This window comes from Esox lucius, chromosome 9 (assembly GCF_011004845.1).
Source record: "Esox lucius isolate fEsoLuc1 chromosome 9, fEsoLuc1.pri, whole genome shotgun sequence".
NCBI classification, from domain to species: domain Eukaryota; kingdom Metazoa; phylum Chordata; class Actinopteri; order Esociformes; family Esocidae; genus Esox; species Esox lucius.
In genome coordinates this window covers 21,451,603-21,474,000 of record NC_047577.1, presented here as the reverse complement: position 1 = coordinate 21,474,000, position 22,398 = coordinate 21,451,603, and the positions used below count along the sequence as shown (strand labels likewise).

Genomic DNA, 22,398 nt, shown 5'->3' with positions numbered 1-22,398 from the left:
TTGGGAATCAGGATATTACAGGGGAAAATAAATACGATGTCATAGGATTTCAGGTGACCTGTTATCTGTCTTACCATTCGCCTTACCAGGCAGTATTTGTCGGGACCTACATACCAAATGGCCAATGACCACAATTGAGCTTTCAGAGACCGAACAAGTGCCATTTAGCAGATGCTCTTGTCCAGAGCATCTTACATTTAGTGCTTTTGTTTTAAGTTAGCTTGGTGAAACAACCACACAGCACATTAAGTACATTTTACTCAGTGAAGTAGCTGTCAGACAGTGCTAGAAAAAGACGAAGAAAGCATTAGGTCACAAATATGAATTTGAACCCTAACTCCTGGCCACAATGACTCTGGTGTCATCAGTGACTTAGACCAGCAGACAACTCAGATCCCAGTATTCAGCATTTTAGGCAGTATCCAGAATTCAGATTCACACCAGAAATTAAAGCAGTTGTAAAAGGGCGTTGCTGGAGCATCTGACAGAAAATGGAGCTTTAAATTTAGATTAAAATCCAGGCATGTCGCATGATGGCAAAAACACAGGATCATGTGTACTAAAAGTAGGAGTAAGTTCCTACTTATATGGCTTTTAAATCCCCATGGGACCATTTTCCTACATTTCATTGCACTTACTGAGTAGAGTTCAATTGACTTTAGAGTGTACTTTGGATGAGTACAAACTACTTAGAAATTGCTGTACAGTTTTCCTGTGCTGATTGTATTAAATGTCTTTCTCCTGTTAAATGCATGCTGAGGATAAGCGTGCGCTGTCACGTAAATCCCAAGCTAGTGCAAATAGGTGCAGTCATCAGAAGTCAAACGTAATCTGTTTAAAGTGTGTTTGCTCCTCAGTCTTGTTCTTTTCTGGGATTGCACAGAAGGTGTCTTCTTAACCCTAAATCCTTGTCTAAGCAGCAGTGACAGGAGAGTTGTCCTGGGTATGAGTTCAACAGCCACTTTTAGACCAAAATACACTGTAGCTGCTTAGAACACCAAGTAAGGTTACTGGTTAAGAATGCAAATGAAGCAGGCACAAACATGCAGGCTGACACCGCTCAGACTTTCTCAAAGCCAGGATAATTTCCTTAATTCATATAACTAGGCATTGTTAAAGGTCTACTTCCCCCAAGACAATAACCCTTTGATACCATTGATTGACATCAGTGTGTCTTTTTAAAGATGTTTACAACCAGCGTTTGTCCATTTGCTAACTAGCATTAGCAACATCTCTGTTCCATCTGCAGGAAGCGATTACATACAAGATTTCACTGTTATGTATTAGTCTATGATCTAAGCTAATTAGCATTTCTTGTGGAAAAACCTCTAACTTGGAAGCATATATATAAAATCTGTATCAAGTTCATCTGACTCTGGGGAAGTAGATAAAGGGATGCTCTGCCAAAATAATCTTTAATTACACTACTGATTCTATCCAGTGACCCACTTTGATAATGCATTTTAAATTAGCGAATCACACAGCACTTAAAAGTCACATTAGGTCATTTGGGTAGAAGCCACCCACCGTGTGAACATTAACAGACTTTTGAATGGCGCAGATAAGTTCTAGCTTCTTAAGTGCATGAAGGAAAATATATGTATAACATATGCTTATAAATGTACTAGTAAATTACTAAAATGTCAATGCTAATGGAAGTAGAAAAAACCTGCTCATTTTCACAGATTTTGGATCAGCATTTACCAGCTATAGGAATGAAGAAATGTATCCTAGATCTGTGCACGGGAAAAACGTCACATTAGAGCATAATAATGTTTAGGGGACCCAGAAGTCTGTTGTCCTGGGTTAACCTCACTGTGATTTATTGAGCTGTCAGGATTATAGAGCTCCTGTCGTTGCATGATTTGGAGACCGCTTTGTTGGTTACACAGACGTCTCTGACTTTGTTCCTTGCTGTATGTTGGTTGTCTTCAAATTCTTTATCTTTCACTCTCTCGCTTTCCCTCCATCTCTTCTTACAGCAACCCAATTTTAAACAGAAGTTTGTGGCCCTGTTGAAGCGATTCAAAGTGACAGATGAGGTTAGTATTGCATGCTCCAACCGTTCTATTTCATTTGAATGAGCAGTGACAAGCTGCAAGTCTGCAAAGCTCCTAGAAAATGGTACATGGTTCATCAGTTTCTCAGCTCTCCTTGTTGGGGAACACGTTCTTGTTTTCAGGTAGAACCCTTTCACAAATAAATCACAACAAAGAATCCTCAGTTAGTGCTTATAAATATTCAGCCATCTACAAATGGTTCCTCTACTGTAGTGCGTGGATGGATAAATGCAACCCTGTATCCAAAAACTTTGGGATGCTGTGTAAAATGTAAAGAAAAACACAACAAATTATTGTGCAAATAATTTAAACCCTACTGTATATTCAATAGATAATTAATAGTATGAAGACAACATATCGAATGTTGACACTGAGAAATGTTATTGTAACTTGGAAAATACATGCCCACTGAATTCCCACAAATGCCAACTCCATCGTGCAAAGAAGAAACCATATATTAACAAGATCCAGAAATGCTGCCGCCTTCTCTGGGCTCAAGCTCTTTAAGATGGACAGGCAAAGTGCAAAATCGTCCTCTGGTCTGAAAAATCTAAATTTGAGATTCCTCTCGGGAATCATGGACGCCACCTCCTCTGGGTTAAAGAGGAGAGGGACCATCTGGCTTGTTATCAGCACACAGTGCAAAATCCAGCATCCGTGATGGTATGGGGGTGCATTAGTGCACATGGCATGGGTGACTTGCACATCTGTGAAGGCACCATTAATGCTGAACAATATATGCAGGTTTTGGAGCAACATATATGGAACTACATATTTTTTTCAGGGAAGGCCTTGCTTATATCAACAAGGCAAAACCATTTTCTGCACGTATTCCAATAGCTTGGCACTGCAGTAAAAGAGTCCGGGTGCTAAACTGTCCTGCCTACAGACCAGACCTGTCACCCACTGAAAACATTTAGCACATTATGAAACATAAAATACAACCTAGGAGACCCCGAACTGTTGAGGGGCTGAAATCCTTTATCAAGCAAGAATGGGAAAACATTTCACTTTGAAAACTAAAGTAATTGATCCTCAGTTCCCAAACGCTTAGAGAGTATTGTTAAAAGAAATATTGATGCAACACAGTCGTCAACATGCCCCTGTCCCAACTTTTTTCAAATATGTTGCCGGCATCAAATTCAAAATGTTCATGTATTTTTCCGAAAACAATGACATTTCTCAGTTTCAACATTTGACATGTTGTCTTTGTACTATTTTCTATTAAATATAGGGATACATGATTTGCATTTCTTCATTGCATTGTTTTTATGTCCCAACGTCTTTGGAAACAGGGTTGTACAATAATATTTAAAAAAACACTAAACAGGTGCAAAACCTATTGTCTTGCGGTAACGCTCTCAGCGTTAACACTTCTAAACCTTCTCCCCATACACACAACGTGTTTCAGTTCCCTGCATCCTATTTCTAACTTATTTCTCCTCCATATCTGCATCCCCTGCCATTTTAAACCATCTTATTTAAACTGTCAAGAATACTCCTAGACAAATCTTAGAAATTCAATAATGATATTTCATAATTCAATGAGTATCAAACGCATGTTTTTACTATATGGGGGAAGCATCTTTGGCAGTAATTATAGCTGAGTCTGTTGGGATACTCCATGTCTCAACCAACTTTCATACCTACAAATTTGACAATTCTTTCATACAAAACCTCTGACTGTGCCACTCTATGATGTTCTCCAATTGTTTTCTTTAGTGACTCCACTGTAATTTTGGATGTGTTCTTTGGGTCGTTGGGTCATACTGAAAGGTGAACGCCTGTTCTCTTTCAGCTTTCTTGCTATGGGCATCAGGTTTTCCTCAAGTATTTTTCTTTATATTGTTCAATACATTTTCCTTTCTATCCTGCCAAGTGCCCTAGTCCCTGCTGATGACTAATATCCCCATAATGTGATGCCCCCACTAACATGAGCTCAATACTGCTTTCTTTCATCTTGACAACGTACCACACGGTTAGTTTTGACATACCTAATGTTTTGGCTATTTCTCTGTAACACTACAATGGTATTTAGATTAACAAGAGTTCCTTCAGTTTTACATTTGTAAAGTTATGAAAATGTACTTGGTCAACTTTCACCTGCCGAGGTATCATAAGATATTTCCTCACTGATACTCTCCATGGGTCACTGCAGTGGACACCTGAGCGAAGGTCAAAGGACGCTTCCTGTTATTGACATAATTACAGTAGCTAGCAGGCTAATTACAAAGATAAAAGAAGGAACATCCTAATCACGTATGCTAACTCTGCCAGACACAAACAGCTTGCTTCACTGCTTCATATTATCAAATATCAGTTTGCTTGCCTGTCAGTGTGTCTTTTCTCCCTTTGATGAGCTATTTAAATTGCTGCAGTTTGCAGGATGAGGCAGTCCTATTATTAAGCCTAAGAGTCTGCAGTTTTACCCCATAGTTACTGGTCATTTTAAATCCAAAATTTGAAATCAACTGGTTGCCGTTTTCTCATCCATCTTGTTATCGGAAGCAATCATTTTTGACCATGAGACCCTTCATCAACGACCAAGAGTTAGATGAACGTGTTGATACCATCTTTATGTATGTGTGCAGAGGTTGGCTATTTTTCAAAAAATGTTTTGCTAAATTCTAACCATATTCATTGATAAAGGTGCATGATTACAAATGAAAAAAAGTCCCAACCACTGGAAATCTACATAGGACAGGTAGTCCCACCAAATTCAGCCCAAGAGCTGACAGAAAGATGTTTACACACGTCTCTTAAAAACCCCAGAGTAACAACCAAGGATGTACAGGCCTCTCTAGCCGCAATCAATATCCAATTGCATGAGTCAACTTTTAAAAAGAGACGGCACAAACTTGGCCTACATTATAGGTCATGAAGGAAGAAGCCTATGCTATAAAAAAATAATATCAAAAAATGACTACAATTTGACAGACAACAACTGGGTAAAGAACAAAACGTATATACTCTTGACAAATGAGTCAAAGGTGGAGTTGTTTGGCTGCAAGGCCAGACAATGTCTGGCAAAAACACTGCCTTTGAACAGAAGATCCTCATGTAAACTGTAAAGCATTATGGTTTGGAGCTGCTTTTCTCCCTCAAAGCCAGGCCAATTTGCCATCATTGAGTCACCATGAATTCCAAATTATACCAGAGAATTCTTGAGGAAAATGTGATCCCATCTGTAAAAGAGCTGGAGCTGAACCGAACAAGGATTGTGCAACAGGACAATGATCCAAACACACAAGCAGAGCATTAACAGAATTGCTCAAAAAGAAGAAATGGAGGTTTATGGAATAGCCTGTTCAAAGCCCAGATCTCAATCCTATTGAAATGCTGTGGGGGGGCTTCAAGAAGGCTGTGCATGCAAGGAAGCCCTCAAACATTACACAGTTAAAAAGCTGTAACGAAGATTAGCCCAAAATCCCTCCCAGTAGATGCAAGAGACTGATAGTTGAAAGAAAGCTAAATTATTTCAGCCAAAGGGAACATCATCAGCTATTGAAGCTAGGGGGTGTACTTACTTATTCTGTCACTATGAAAATGCATTTCTGTAGTATTTGATAAACAATTTATAAAAAGTATACTAGTTTATTCTTTTAATATAATTTGTTAAATTAGGTTACATTTATTTTTCAATTGTGTTGAAGTGAAGATTATCTTTCCATATGTCCAAATTTGTTAAAAAACTTTCCCATGGGTTTACTTACTTTTTTACCTTTTCACACTACGTAATTTAAGGGCAATGGTCTTGCTGACATTTTTGCCCCACCAAACCAACCCCTATATTATTCAAGTGACCATGTATATATAATTGATGTGATCTAGGGACTGTAACCACATACTCAACCAGGTTGTTAATGCATGGCTTGGGGAAATTAATAAAACCTTTTTCTGTCTCTGGAATGAATGCTTTTTGTTATATGCTTCCAGTCATTTCGGGAACAGATTGACAAATGATATATATATATATTTATTTAATATACAATATTATATACAATAAGTAATATTCAAATTTTCTGAGATACTGAATTTGGGATTTTCATTAGTTGCCATTTATAATCATCACAATTAAAAGAAATAAACACTTGAAATATATCAGTCTGTGTGGAATGAATGTATACATTATACAAGTTTCACTTATTGAATGGTATTACTGAAATAAATAAACTTTTTGATGATATTCAAATTTTATGGCCAGCACCTGTATATTAAATATATATATATATTCTCCTAGTTGAAGAAACCATTATATAGAGATGGTTTCCCCCCTCAGTAGGCATAGCTGAATAGTTTTTTCTAATTAACACAGCTGTTTCCCGACTCCAAGGGAAGTTAAAAAAATCCATGTTTTCTGTGTAGAGACCTGTGAGCTTTCCAGAAAAATTTAGATTTTTTTTTAATCGTCTCATGGCACAATAACAGTGACTGAAGACTATTATTTTGTGAGCTACTGGCCAAATGAACTTCCTTCCTCATCAGTAAGATCAGTTTTTCCTAGCCAGTGGGCAATTATTTGCTCTTTGTAGGGTTGATTTGGTTGGTTTATTGATGGATGGACGAACTGACAGATGGCTTGCCTGACTGTCTGATTATTTTCCATTGGATTTTTGCTAGGTTTTGGATTCCGATCCAGTGGACCAGACGCAGGAAGTGGAGGAAGATCTTGACCTACTCTATGACAGTCTTGAGGTCTACAACCAGAGTGACAGTGGTCCCGAGATGGAGGACAACGAGAGTGTGCTCAGCACGCCTAAACCCAAACTCAAGTAAGAGCTTGCCTAATTGCACTCAGTACACCTCAATTACTAAAGTAATGCCCGACCAAATATTCCTGAGACAGTCGAACCCCAACATCATCTTACACCTACATTTATATATTGCTGCACAAAATGTTGTCAGTACACCAACACTAAAACCCCACTGAATGTCTCACTCTGGTCAAAGACCATACATATTTTCATTAGGTAAGTTGATTTCTGTATTGTTTAATACTGGACATAAAAGGAGATAAAGGAGATCTGTCAAAATCTGCTACCTAGTTCAGGAGTTTGTATTTCTATGCGTTTGTCACCCAGGCCCTTCTTTGAAGGAATGTCCCATTCAAGCTCTCAGACCGAGATTGGGAGTCTGCACAGTCAAAAGAGCCAGGCGAGAGAGATGTCCTGCATTGTGAGTATTTATAAACACACTAATCCTCTAAAGCTATGCATAAATGGGTGGGTTGCGGACTGTCCAGATCCATAGTCTATTTACGTGTTCGTGTGCACTTATCTATCCATATGATGAGCTACATACGTAGCTTGGATGAAATATCCCTTCAAAGAGTAATGATTTTTGGCCTGCCAGGCCTTTAAGATTTAGTACATTTGTAGCTCTTGTGGTATCCATTTGCCAGGCATTTGTGAACAGTTGAGGAGAGCTGTGTTGAACCAAATATAGCCCTCAGACATAGGGTAACAAAGTCCACAGCGTAAATCAAACTTGCGGCAGCATTGTACCACATTCACTGAAATAGTATAAGTGATCTCCATAAAACCTTGCAGCAAAACATGAGAAGTGTCTCTTTGCCTTTTTACACCATTCATTTCTTCCATAGTGGATTTTTTTATCCACTTTATATAAGGTCTGTGTTTTGTGTAGGCTTCCACCACCTTAGCATTTTCATAACTGCAAATGTATATATGAATATGTGATTTTTTGCAATATTGGCTAAATATCACAAAATATATTTTTTGTAGAGATAATTCAATTAAATAGGTTGACAAACGTCACCTTGTCCTTGCTAGACTCACACAGTTATCGAAACGTTGAGCCGGGGTAAGCCTCATCAAAGACCTTATTTAAACTGATTCTGAAATTCCTCATGGTGAAATGCAAAAAGAACCATTTCACATTTTGCCATTATATTTTATTTGATTATGACACTGACTATTTCAGTCTATAAGTTCCATTTGTCGGTTGCCTTGGCTTACGGCAGCAAAAGCAGCTTCGCTGGCCACACTACTGTTGTGGATTACAGTCAGGAGCTAACCCCGAAGCATCGGCTGTTTGCCTTGGTGAATTGCCGTGGGTTCCTGCTTTTCTCTACAGCGGTTTTCACACGTATGTGACTGTTATGACTTCTCATAGAGGTCCGTCTCTCTTGCCCGGCATCCTCACTATGACTGTCCTCTCCCTTCTCCCAGCCTGGCCTGGTTTTATGGAAAGAGACACAAGCGCAGTGACTAACAGCAGGTGTACAAACTTGTTCTCAACCAGCCCAGACTGTGTTTGTCCACAGTGTCCAAAGTTACCAGCAATACAAATACTCACACATTTCAGTCATTCCCAAACTAAAAAAAAGTTCTTTGTAGCGCATTACTACCTGTCCCTGGGACAGTGTGTATGGTAGCATTGCATACTGCACCTGACATCAGACATCCTTATTTGTGGTTTAATGTGAGGTTAGATATTAAGTAACAGCCGATTGATGCCTTTGGGGCACCACCAGCGTTCCAAGGCCAGCATCAATTATTTTTTTACTGGGGAGGGATTGTCCTTTTCTTCAAGCAAATCCAACAGAGCCATACATTATGGATCTCTTCCCAGCAATACATTGTTAGCCAACATAAAACGTCTGTTCGCCAGCTGTCTGTCGCAGAAAACGTCAGGTCACCAACCGTCTGAGGGTCAGCGGTTGGTTATTCTGCTGGCGCATATGAAACACATTGTGATTGGATTTCTTATTGTCTCAAAGACATGGGTTTGGGGATGTGTTTGTGAGGAACACCTAGCAGGCCAGTTTGATAACCGTGTCCTGTGTTCTGCCACTTTACAGGGTGGAGATCTGCTGTCTCCAGATAGGGCTAAAGTCCTACTCGGGACCAAGTATTCAGATGACGGCGTCGGATTAGAGTCTCCCACAGGGGTGAGTGGGGCAACCTGCTTTGAGGTGGGGTTTACCCTATGCACACGTCTTTGATCAACTTTTACTCCCCCAATCTGAACCTTAAACATGAATGGGGGGAATTCTCAGTTGGTCTACAAAGTGTCAACTAAGGTCTTTTGCCATTCTTTCTCAATGGCTGAGCCTGTCTTGCTGTCTCAGGAGGTACAGTACTCCTCCTTTCCATTCTCACAGCTCTTTCTTCCTGCCCTTCTCTGTGCCTCAATTTGGTCCTTGTAATGCTCTCTTTTTCTTTTCTTCTTTTGTTCTCTCTCATGTTGTAAATTATCCTGTTATCTATCGATCTCTTTTTTCTCTGCATTTTTGTCCATTATCATAAATCAGCCCTCAACTGTTTATCTTCCACTCGACCAGTTTGATGCAAACAAAAGGACATTTACACTGGTGTCACAAACACAGACACATTGTGTAGACATACAGACACAAACACACACACTTATAAGGGCCCGCTCACAATACACATATATATATACACACACACACACACTATAGAGACACACACCCTGTACACAGATACTGAACAAACAGACACACACATACAGTGTGCACCACTCTGCATTAGGGCGTATGTATCGGGCCGTGAGAAGTGGCACTATAGCAAGTCCTTGTTATTCTTCCCCGTTCCCTCTCCCGCTCCATTGCCCCTTCTGCTCTCGTTCGCCCCGACAACGAGGGGCACCAGACAACACATTTATTTCCCCTGGAAAGAGCTCATAGGGAAGGTTGAAAGAAAGATGAACATACTGGGATTTTCTGAGTGGGCCTGGAGAGGGGGTTCGGAGTTACTGTGTGGGGCCCAAGAACAGGATATTCAGTGATCCAACACACACACTGATCCTCATGTTAATGTGTTCACAGACATCTGTCAGGTGTTATGTGATGATGAGTGATGCCGTCACAGTCACCATGGCAACACATTCAAATGCATTGCGTACCTTTCTCAGAAAGAGACGATTTCTGGATTGTTTTATGCTGAGGTTGTAGTCGCTACTTGTTGGGCAAGAAAAAATGGCCCATAGGGATCTGGTCAAAATGATCTCGCTAAATTGGGAATAGGGAGTGAATTCCCACTGACAATACCAACTGGAACAGAACTGTTAAATAAAGAACCATTTAATTAATCTTCAAGGAGAGAAAGGAAGCAGAGGGAACACAGTGCAGCAAGCAGAACACCATTTAATGAGCAGAATATACCTGAATGTACCGTACATGTGCATTATGGAGATAATAAGCAGCATTTTGAATTATGCTCATCCATTGCATCCACAGGATGTGGAGGATGAGGAAACGGGGGCTGGCACTGGCCCAGGAGAGGCCAACCCCAACCCCATTAGCTGGGACCTGAGCACGGACAAACTGCCGGGCCCAGTTGCCAAACTCTGCAAGACTGAGTCCCAGACACTCATGTCTCCCAGGTAGCTGCCCACAAACACACACACCTCCTTTAGTTACTCTCCAGTGAAACTTAGTGTGTAAACACATAATAATGTTAATAGTCTGTAAACATTTAATAATGTTAATAGCCTGTAAACACTCAATAATGTTAATAGCCTGTAAAAACGTAATAATATGAATAGTCTGTAAACACATAATAATGTTAATAGTCTGTAAACACATAATAATGTTAATAGCCTGTAAACACTTTATAATGTTAATAGCCTGTAAACACTTTATAATGTTAATAGCCTGTGAAAATGTAATAATGTTAATAGCCTGTAAAAACTTAATAATGTTAATTGAATGAAAACACAATAATGTTAATAGTCTGTAATCACATAAATGTTCAGGGCTTGACATTGGCACACGCCCAACCGCCAAATGCAGGTAGAATTTGGCTGTGGCGGGTAACGCAGTCACTTTTACAAGCCACTTTGGCGGGTGGCATTCTATATCTATACACAGGGTTTTTCCAGCTTTCAAAACTCAAACCAAAATCTTGCAACGCCTCTGTGTGTTGGCATGGTCCAAAAAAAATTGTGCGGGAGAATAGCCATACTGTCAATGAAATCTGGCAACCTTGCATTCCGGACCACACGGGTCCTGACATCGCGGAGATGAGAAACGTCAGAAATACAACCAAGCATGTCAAAATATTTCAATAAAACGTAATAACCTCAAACCACATCCAAGCCACATACATTAAAAAAAAAACTTTTCAGGTGATTTCTAGTATAGCCTACAATTACAGATTTATTTGAAGAGAGATCGCAAGACAAATGAAGATGACTGGTGAAAAGAGAATCAGATTAGGGTGTGTACTGTCACCAAAAACATTGGGCTATATATGCAATATACAGTGAAAAAAAATAAAAAATAAAATAATATATATATATATATATATATATATATATATATATATATATATATATATATATATATATATATATATATATATATATATATAAAATAAACATATTTAGGTAACTAAGAATATAAATATATGAACGTGAAGAAGAGCCTAGTACAGATGAAGGAGGTCGAGAGAGGGGCAGATTAACGATGTGGCGTCAGGGCAAGGATGGAGGAAAAAATAACGTGACAAGGCTGTAATATACAGTGGGGAGAACAAGTATTTGATAACCTGGCGATTTTGCAGGTTTTCCTACTTACAAGCATGTAGAGGTCTGTCATTTTTATCATAGGTATCACATTGTATGATTTTTAAATAATTAATTAGCATTTTATTGCATGACATAAGTATTTGATCACCTACCAACCAGTAAGAATTCCGGCTCTCACAGACCTGTTAGTTTTTCTTTCCCCACTCATTACCTGTATTAACTGCACCGGATTGAACTCGTTACCTGTATAAAAGACACCTGTCCACACACTCAATCAAACAGACTCCAACCTCTCCACAATGGCCAAGACCAGAGAGCTGTGTAAGGACATCAGGGATAAAATTGTAGACCTGCACAAGGCTGGGATGGGCTACAGGACAATAGGCAATCAGCTTGGTGAGAAGGCAACAACTGTTGGCGCAATTATTAGAAAATGGAAGAAGTTCAAGATGACGGTCAATCTCCCTCGGTCTGGGGCTCCATGCAAGATCTCACCTTGTGGGGCATCAATGATCATGAGGAAGGTGAGAGATCAGCCCAGAACTACACGGCAGGACCTGGTCAATGACCTGAAGAAAGCTGGGACCACAGTCTCAAAGAAAACCGTTAGTAACACACTACGCCGTCATGGATAAAAATCCTGCAGCGCACGCAAGGTCCCCCTGCTCAAGCCAACGCATGTCCAGGCCCGTCTGAAGTTTGCCAATGACCATCTGGATGATCCAGCGGAGGAATGGGAGAAGTTCATGTGGTCTGATGAGACAAAAATAGAGCTTTTTGGTTTAAACTCCACTCACCGTGTTTGGAGGAACAAGGATGAGTACAACCCCAAGAACACCTTCCCAACCGTGAAGAATGGAGGTGGAAACATCATTCTTTGGGGATGCTTTTCTGCAAAGGGGACAGGACGACTGCACCGTATTGAGGGGAGGATGGATGGGGCCATGTATCGCGAGATCTTGGCCAACAACCTCCTTCCCTCAGTAAGAGCATTGAAGATGGGTCGTGGTTGGGTCTTCCAGCATGACAATGACCCGAAACACACATCCAGGGCAACTAAGGAGTGGCTCCGTAAGAAGCATCTCAAGGTCCTGGAGTGGCCTAGCCAGTCTCCAGACCAGAACCCAATAGAAAATCTTTGGAGGGAGCTGAAAGTCTGTATTGCCCAGCGACAGCCCAGAAACCTGAAGGATCTGGATATGGTCTGTATGGAGGAGTGGGCCAAAATCCCTTCTGCAGTGTGTGTAAACCTGGTCAACTACAGGAAACGTATGATCTATGTAATTGCAAACAAAGGTTTCTGTACCAAATATTAAGTTCTGCTTTTCTGATGTATCAAATACTTATTTCATGCAATAAAATGCTAATTAATTACTTAAAAATCATACAATGTGATTTTTCTGGATTTTTGTTTTAGATTCCGTCACTCACAGTTGAAGAGTACCTATGATAAAAATACAGACTTCTACATGCTTTGTAAGTGGGAAAACCTGCAAAATCGGCAGTGTATCAAATACTTGTTCTCCCCACTGTATACAGCTCTGTTTCTTTTTTATGCAAGTCTATTTTAACAAGAATATTGGCTGCTATATAGCTGATGAGTGATTTCATATTTCTTTTTAAATAATATGCTAATAGGTCTATGTTAAGAATAAATATATTGCTTATATATTTTGTTTGATATTAGGGAGGGCATTGCAGCGTGGACATGGACAACAGGGCAGATTTAACACAAGGCAGATTTAATAGATTTAAAACACCGGCCGGTTACTTTAATATCTGAAATGTATTTATTCAAGCAGACTCACCATATTAACCATTATAATCCAAACAAAAGTTGGGGTTTAATTATGTGTTCAAAAACATAGTGAACTCTCTCTCTCACACACACACACACACAGAGTAAGTCTGTGCTTGGCTGGAACTAGAGCTTGTACACCCAGCAGTTTTCCAGAACCAGAATTGAAAAAGACACACCCACTTCTGCTGAAAAATTCGAGTGACAACACAGCTTACACTATACCTCAGACAGCATATTTGGAAACAAACTTATTATGTCTTTCACCACCACTGCCACCAGCACTAATTTATTTAAGATCAGACTCGTGTTGTATAATCTGTTTAGGAGCCACATTGTATATTTATCTCATGTTGATGGATATAATGAGGGACCGTGCATATATAATGCATTTGGTAGGTTTATACATTGCCAGAATAATTGTACCTGTGCACAGCAGCTGTTTTGTGATCCACTAACAAAATTCTCCCTAAAGGAAAGCTTGGAAATCTTTTGTTGTGCAGTGTTGACAGATTGTGATCAGATCTGCTTATGGCCTGTCTTCTGCTCATTGGGTCCACCCTTGTTTGTGATCCCCAGTAAAACAGAGAACAAGCTACAGAGGCGTCCTAGAAGCACGTCCATGAAAGACCGGCAGAACTCCAAGGCCCAGAGCGACCGTACCAGCAGCATCGACAGCGAGACATCCCCAGAGTCCAGGATCACTGTACAGGTGTTTATAATATTCATTTGGGAATGTGTGCATGCATTCGTGTGTGTGTGTGTGTGTGTGAACCCTTTTTAGTTATGTGTTTTTGTGTACACCATGTAAATGTGTTTTTACAGACAGACCAACTGACCAATCTGACTCTTCCTCACCTTGGCCAGGTCCCCAGGAAGTCAGTGTACGACCAGCTGAACCAGATCCTAATCTCTGACGAGCAGCTCCCTGAGAGCATCATTCTAATCAATACTACAGACTGGCAAGGCCAGGTACGCTACCTGTGTGGGTGCAGTATGTGGGCCTAATTGTGTGGTTAAAAACAAGAGGGTTTGTGGACCAGTGCAATCGTCTTTAAGAAAAACTATGTTGTTATCTTACACCTTTTTCCTGTCAAATGTAGCATGACATACCAAGATAGTTGTACTCTCTGGTGGTTTCAGATTTTTGGGGGAATCCAGTTAACATTTATAATTCTGTTATTTAGCAATTTAGCGGAGTAGCTTTCAGAAGCAAGTATATATGTTAACATACCTCTTCGTAGAACACTGGATCTGACCGTATTGTAAAGTTACTAGGAATAAAGAATTTTGGTGTAGTATTCCAGTCATTTTATTATTTCAGTAGATTTTAGACTTGATAAATAGTGCTTTGAAACCATGTTAAACAACCATGTTAAACAACGACAGGTATTTTACAACCTACATCTCTAAGTTTAGCAAGCTTGGTTAGAAAATAGGCTGAAACAATTGCTTAGCAATTAACAAACATAGCAATTAAAAAAAAACATTTCTTTACACTGGAAAAAACCAGCTGAGACCGAGGTCTCATTTACAGTGGTATTACAACAATAACCTGTATTACAACAATAAACAATAAACAATAAAAAAATGAATAAGAAAATATCTTAAAACTGATATAAAACAAATGCGTAAAAGTCAACCTCTCAAATGCGTACATGAACACAAATTCACACACGTGAGGTATTTTAAGGAGGCTTTTGGTTGACTAACTTGTTTATAGCAAGCCCTCTCTCACTTCTGGCCTTCACCCCAGACTTACTCTATCGTTCTCTCTCCTTCCATGCAGTATCTATCTGAGATTCTCCACGAGCACAATCAGCCCATCGTGTGCACCATCTCTGGTGCAGACGTCCAAGCAGCCTTCAACACCATCGTCACCAGAATCCAGAGATTGTAAGCACTCAAAGCCCCCAAATAATATACACTTCTAGAAAAAGGATGGCTTCAATGTAGAAATGCAAATGTTTCTCGAAGATTTCAGTCAGTTTTAAATGTTTCTTATTGAACAGTATAGAGCATTAAGGGAATTTCAACAAAAAAAGAAAAAAATTGTTTTTGTTTTTGTTTTTCTATACAAAAAAGTTAAGAAAAAAATGATCATAAAGTGGAGGCTAGTTTTACTACCTGTTTCTTATAATGTTATTTTTAAACCCTGCTTCTCGGATTAGCTGCAACTGCAATGCCCAGACACCCCCCACAATCAAAGTGGCTGTGGCCGGAGACCAGAGTTACCTCAGTACCATTCTCAGATGCTTCGTGGAGCAGCTGGCCAACAAGACTCCTGATTGGCTCAGCTACATCCGCTTCCTGGTCATCCCTGTTGGTAAATGTCAATTTAGTCAATTGCCATGGAGTCTAATGGCATTTAAATTCAGTCATTTTAAATTCAGTCAATGAAACTCACATTCATGCATACTGTGGAAAAAAAAGGAAAAGAAAAAGTGTGAAATCATGAAACCTTCCCATGAATCACACATAGAGGGGAACTGCATGCAAAATCATAGTTACAGATACTAATCTCATGTTAAGCGTAATATCATAGCAATGATGATGATGACACATCTCCATGACACGTTCGGTCGTACGTTGGGATTTGTGGTAGCAAATATGATTCTCGAATGTATAGCTCTGGAAATCATTAAGAGACCACTGCACCTTTTTCCTTTCCTTTCCAAAAAAGTTGAAAGGTTAAGGTTTTGAGTGAGGAACAGAAGGGTTAAAATTAAGAGACCACTGCAAATTGAACGCTTCTGTTCTTCACTCAAAACTACAAATTTTTGGGAAAGTAAAGAAAAAGGTGCAGTGGTCTCTTGAATCTTTCCGGAGGTGTATAACAACATTTCGGAAGATAATTTTTACAGTGGTTGCAAATTTGCAATTAAATATTTGAATATATTGACAAGGTATCTGCAGGTTTCAGCAAGTTGAATTTAAGACTTGTTCAATGCCACTTCAATTTAAGACCAATTTCACAACAACACCCCACACATAAAAAGACATACAGTGAAGGAAAAAAATTTTTTTATCCCCTGCTGATTTTGTACATTTGCCCGCTGACAAAGAAATTATCAGTCTATAATTTTAATGGTAGGTTTATTTGAACAGTGAGAGACAGAATAACAACAAAAAAATCCAGAAAACGCATGTCAAAAATAAATTGATCTGCATTTTAAATGTCTTGCTGACGTATACAATTCTGACTGAAATCGTGGTTCCTTTTTGGGCGCAAGCAGAGCTAAAATGCATTTACAAACCATACATTGTTTATTGCATCACTTTTTAATGCCCTGCAGTTCACCTTGTGTTTAGTACGATATGCAATCGTCATTTCTTTTCATAATTATTAGAAGTCCATTCACTTACATACTTCTCCTTCTCTTCAAGGAAATACTCCTCCTTTTCTCTTTTATAAATAACAATATATGAACCTGCTGACTCCTGCATGTCCTACTGTATATAGTGTAATTGTATTTCTCTTGTATACAGTGTTTGTATGGATGTTGTCCTATTGTCTACGTAGTTATGCGTGTTGTCTTGTCACTGTCTTGTGTAGTTCTTCTAACCCTAACTAGACATCCAAGCCTGAGCAGGTCTCCCAGTTGATTCCTCGATCCAAGTGGTTCTGTAACCTCTAAAGGATTTCAAAGTTAGGGCACATCGTCAAAATACAGCTAGCAACAGTAGCTATAAAATCCACCTGTAAAGAAAGGACTATGCCAAAGCAGGAAGTACCAGCCCACCAGAGATGTAGTCTTTAAGAAAGAAGAAAATGTTGACATCTTGTACGTTTAATCTGCTACATTAATCTGCTACATCTGCTGATAGGACCACCGCTGAAAGACCTCCAACTAGGCATTAGACAAGTTGTAGTGCCATCGATATAACATGGAGCCTTTTTCTAAGTGAAACAATACATTAATACTTTTATTTTTCAGTAGCTACATAGTAGTGTCTAGAAAAAGAATTCCCACAGTGCAGTAGTAGTAGTAGTAGTAGTAGTAGTGCCAGTTAGATCCAACGCCCTCTCCGCCTTACTTGGAGCACAGACGCCTGTTCATTAGCATCATGCTCTCTAACCCTTGTTGCTTCTTCCCTCGTGTTGTCGGTCATACTTTTTTTTGGTTTCAGTTGCCAATGTACGTTTTTTGTAGTTGCAGGGGCTACGTTTTAGATATTGAAGTAAAGTCCTTTTTTCTTCTTGCATTGGTGTCCTGCTTCCTCCTTCAAATGTAACAAGCAGGCTATCGTATCCCAACAATAAAATGGCTAATTCTTGTTTTAATGCAATTTACAACAGCAGCTAATGTAATCCACTTCTATAACTGACATAGCCTAGCTAATTTGTTACCCTCTCATTCAAACTCGGAAGCTAGCTGTAGTTAGCAAACTTCAGCTGCTGTATGCAATGTCTGGGGATTGTTTCAAATGCACTGGCATCATAATTCACATGATAAATAAACTACTAAACTATTAATCCCAATATTTTCAAACACAAAAAATATAAAACATATGTATTGTACTTGCAGCCACAAGTCACAACATACAATCACAAAATCAGTTATTTCATAGCTAACAACATACCTGTGCCTTCTAATTAATCTGTTTCCCTCACTGCAGGCACTCACCCGCTGGCCAAGCACATGTCTTCATTCGACAGCAAGTTCAATAACATTTTCATGGACGCCGGCTGGAGGGACTTGTTTGGCAGGCTGGAGGCCCCGACATCAGGTACAGTGGAGAGCTGCAGTCACAGACACTTAATATGAGCCAATACCATGCCTTATATAAGTGTCATTCTTGTGTATTATGTAATTGTCTATCTTTTGTAGTGTATGGGTGTGGTTCTTAAATAATTCTCACTCTTGCGTATTATATAGGTCTAGTTTTGCTCATCATAGTTTATAAACGCAGTTTAAAATGTTCAGAAGTGTGCATCAGCATCATAATGTATTATAGTGGACATAAGACTAAGTAATAATAATAATAAATATTATTATTATTATATATTAACTTTTTTTTTTAAGACAACGAAAATATATGACAAATATTTCTTTATGTGGAAGGTATTGATATCAAAATGTTTCTATTGACAAGTGTAATATGCACACATCTCCACTTAATATCGGTATTTTATGAAACTTCAACAGTTTTACTGTAGGTGTTGGGTGATAGATTGTGGCTGCCATTTTATGTATCCCCAGACAACATTGATGTGGCAGGCCGTGTTTCGCAGTACCTGGCTGGGGCCAGTGTCTCCCATCAGTGTCCCATCTCTGAGGCCATGCTGACCTACAAACAGAAGAGGTGAGATGTGTGTATGTGTGGGGCTCCAGCATGAATGGGTGATACTAAAGGTTATGGGTATGTGTGTGAATCTTAATGAAGTGTGTGGAAGGGTGCCTGTTTGGGATATCTTTTCAGGGTTACCTATTGATTTTGTTTTTCTGTTATATATATTTTTTATGGTATTATTCTCTAGTGAGCAATTTGGAAGGTATGTTTTATAGCAAGTGCGCCCTCTGCAGTTCTCCCATAACTTATTCATTTAAAATGTTTCTCACATTCCATCAAATGTACCAACAGCTTTCGCTTTTTCAAATTAGCACCAAGATATCACCACTTCGGCTTCATTTTGACAGAACATAATTTTTCTAAAATGTACCCAGAAATCATGAACCTCACTGAAGAACATCAACAGCAACTCTTAACACTTTTACCAGACTAAGTTTTTCTCCCCTTTTCTTTTGTTTGCATTCAAGGAAGAGAAGCTTGTATTTTGATTTTTACATCAGGTACCTAGCCGCAGCTTTTCGTTGTACCCGTTTTCCTTCTGTGTTGAATTTTGCCCGCCAATATAACCTGTGTTCTTTTGTTGTCTGATGTCTAACCCACATTGCTCGCTGTTCGTCTTAAAGTCTCAAGTTCATACCTGGTCTGCATTTACTGCCCTTGTCTTGCCTTGAGTTTTTGCGTGTGTCCTAACCACCTGTTTGCCTGATTTGGTTGTTTTTTGGTTTGGTTTTGGACTTGTGGTTTTTGAATAATATAAATCAGTATCAAAGCTAGTTAGCTGTACATTTAAATGCACAGTGCTATCACCAAGTGAGCTACATGAGTCCAGGTTTTAAGCAATATTACATCATCATTGACACTGCCGGCAAAATCAACAAAACAAGTCTGCCGATGCTTGTTGTGCTGCTGGACCTTTCCAAATTGGGAAGAGATGATAGTGGTTATCTTGGTGGATTTCATTACTGTTGTCGGTAAGCAGGAAGTCGCCCCCGCTGTGTCGGATGATGCAAAGTCGCAGTGTTTACTCTACCTTGAAGTTCTCCCACACGCTTTGGTCTTTAATGCTGGGAGAACTGTCGATGCAATGAGAACTAACAAAAAGACTGACATTGATCTGTTCTTTCTTATCACATCGGACAGAGAGAGGTTGAGAGATTGGGTACGATGCGACGAGATGGAGAATGAGGGGAAGGGCAAGTCCAAAGAAGGAGAGATGGTATTGGAGATTTAATTAGATGGTTTTAAGACTGAAAGGAGAAAGAAGGGGAACGACAGCCCTCTGATGTGTGCCATCAAGCTCACATGCTTGTGTGACCTTTTTGTGTGTGACGGCGCGGTTATTTTCTAATTTCTGCTCAGATGTCACTGTTGACCCAGCTCTGCAGCAATTATGGCTTTTTAAGGGTATAATGACACACACTGCACAAACACACAAATGTTATTTTGACAAGACGCCAAGTGCGTAAGATGCCACTTCTACTTTCCAATTACCAGGCATAGCAAAGGCACTGTACTGTATTTTGTCCATTATACTGTATTATGTCAACAATGGGGCGGCGAGGAGTGACTTTTGATCACTAATCCCAGGCTTGGTTTGGTCACAAGAGACAAGTCTTCTGGTGACAATGACAAAGTCACTAAAGCAGGGTCACACCATGGAGAGAAACAATCTCCACTGAAAAAACTTGTTATTATCTGCCTAGTGATTTCGCATCAGTGCCATTGGTGGCGAGAATAGGATGCTTATTTGAGACTTCTGAGACTGAGATTGATCTAGAGCAGACCTGGGCAAGATAAGGCCCCCGGGCCGGATCCAGCCCGTTGAGTCATTCTATCCGGCCGCAATACATCCAAAACCTTTAAAATAATACAAAATATAAAATACTTGACGAGGTCTGCAGATTACGTTACTTTATTTACTGTTGCATATTTATTTATTTTCAAATTAAAAGTCCCGTGGCACTCCCAGTAATAAGTGCAGCAGTATCATACTGTCTGTTTAAAATACCTTTAAGTTGAAACAAGGTATTTGCATTGTGATGATACGTAGGGACCAACACCACAATCCACGCGCGGATGTTATCATTTGTACGTACTATACGCAATTGATGACTAGCAATTTCATGGACTTATGTCTGCCCTAATAACTATTATACATATATAACTGTTATACACTATACCTTATGTAATGTAGATTACTCTGTTGAGTTGAAAGTTAAGCTTGAAGGCAAATATGTGTTGCAACATTTTTGTTGAGTAATAACCCTAAAAAGGGGGGGGGGGCTTTTGCCTGCCATAATAACTATTGTTAACAGAATTTTTTTATTTTTTATTGTTAAAGTGATTAAGTTCAAGTATGAAAACAGTTTTGCATGGAAAATAAATATGCATAAATATAATATGCAAGTTAACAGAGTTAGCTATGTTGTGTGTTTTTTAGGCATGTTGGTTAAAAAAGTAATCTGGCCCACGATGCTCTCTGGCATTTTCAGTGTGGCCCCCCAGTAAAAAATATTTCCCACCCCTGGTTATTTCAGAAATCATCTATCTGGATTTTGCATGTCGGATTGGATTAAATGCATATACATTTAGTAATAATTTGAATGGACATATCAATGATTCGAATTGGGACTCATTTCATTTCCGTCAAAGTAAATATTATTTCTTTCAAATTGTTAGATTGTTCCTCACCCTGAGACTAATCTATGGGCCAAGAGAAACCTTTAAACAGCCATTACATAACATAAACCTTTACTAACTTAATCCACTGCTATCTAATAATCTATGGACGTAATGAGCATGTGTGAATGTGACCATGTTTTAAAAAGAATCTCAATAACATCAGAAAATGTGGGCCCCTCAGTGGCACAGCAAGTGATAAAGTCACTGCTTCTAAATTAACCATGTCTTTTCACGACCAGGGTTGAAATCCTGCACCTTATTAGACCATCATTGGTGTGTTACTAATCAAATACAGTTGCTCAATCAAGGAAAAGGCTGGGGCTACGTTCCTTCTGGCAAATAAGGATGTCTGGACCTTCTGTCTAGACCTTCTGGTTAAGAAACCAGCATAAGGACCACAATGGCATCAGATGTGCTTTGAAAGTTACATACTGTGCCAGTCAAATGTTTGGCTTCACCTACTCAATCAAGGGTACTTCTATATTTTTAAAATGTTCTACATTGTAGAATACTAGAGTAGACGTTAATATAATGACGTAATAACACATGGAATCCTGAAGTAATTCACCACTCTGTGGTCTAACTCATCCCAAACCATTTGGGTTAAGGTCAGGTGATTGTGGAGGCCATCTTATGCAGCACCATCACTCCAATTCTTGGTCAAATATCCCTTACACAGCCTGGAATTGTGTTTTAGGTCATTGTCCTGTTTAAAAAGAAATGATAGTCCCACTAAGCACAAACCAGATGGGATATCATATCGGTGCAAAATTCTGTTGTAGCCATGCTGGTTGAGTGTGCCTTGAATTCTAAATAACTCACAGACAGTGTCACCAGCCAAGTACTCCCACACCATCACACCTCCTCCAGCATCTTTCACGGTGGGAACGATACATCCGGAGACCATCCTTTCAACCACTCTATGTTTCACAAAGACATGGCGGTTGGAACCAATAATCGATTTCCACCAGTCTAATGTCCATTTCTCAGGTTTTTTGGCCTAAGCAAGAAACATCTTATTATTGTATCCAGTTGAGTTTTCTTTGCAGC

General features: G+C 39.4%; 1 protein-coding gene across 2 annotated transcripts in view; it reads left to right on the top strand.

Moving 5' to 3' along the window:
- si:ch211-126j24.1 (phosphofurin acidic cluster sorting protein 2) overlaps window positions 1-22,398 on the top strand; it is an 85,859-nt gene that overhangs the window by 47,735 nt on the left and 15,726 nt on the right. The window contains exons 8-19 of one of the 2 annotated variants that reach the window (XM_010873044.4): window positions 1,983-2,042; window positions 6,681-6,832; window positions 7,142-7,235; window positions 8,884-8,973; window positions 10,282-10,427; window positions 13,951-14,083; window positions 14,239-14,343; window positions 15,161-15,267; window positions 15,543-15,697; window positions 17,992-18,102; window positions 18,576-18,678; window positions 19,134-19,166. In XM_010873044.4, the coding sequence (XP_010871346.1) occupies window positions 1,983-2,042; window positions 6,681-6,832; window positions 7,142-7,235; window positions 8,884-8,973; window positions 10,282-10,427; window positions 13,951-14,083; window positions 14,239-14,343; window positions 15,161-15,267; window positions 15,543-15,697; window positions 17,992-18,102; window positions 18,576-18,678; window positions 19,134-19,166 (1,289 nt within the window). The remainder of the gene's footprint in view (window positions 1-1,982; window positions 2,043-6,680; window positions 6,833-7,141; window positions 7,236-8,883; window positions 8,974-10,281; window positions 10,428-13,950; window positions 14,084-14,238; window positions 14,344-15,160; window positions 15,268-15,542; window positions 15,698-17,991; window positions 18,103-18,575; window positions 18,679-19,133; window positions 19,167-22,398) is intronic. The other variant, XM_010873045.4, reaches the window with a different exon arrangement.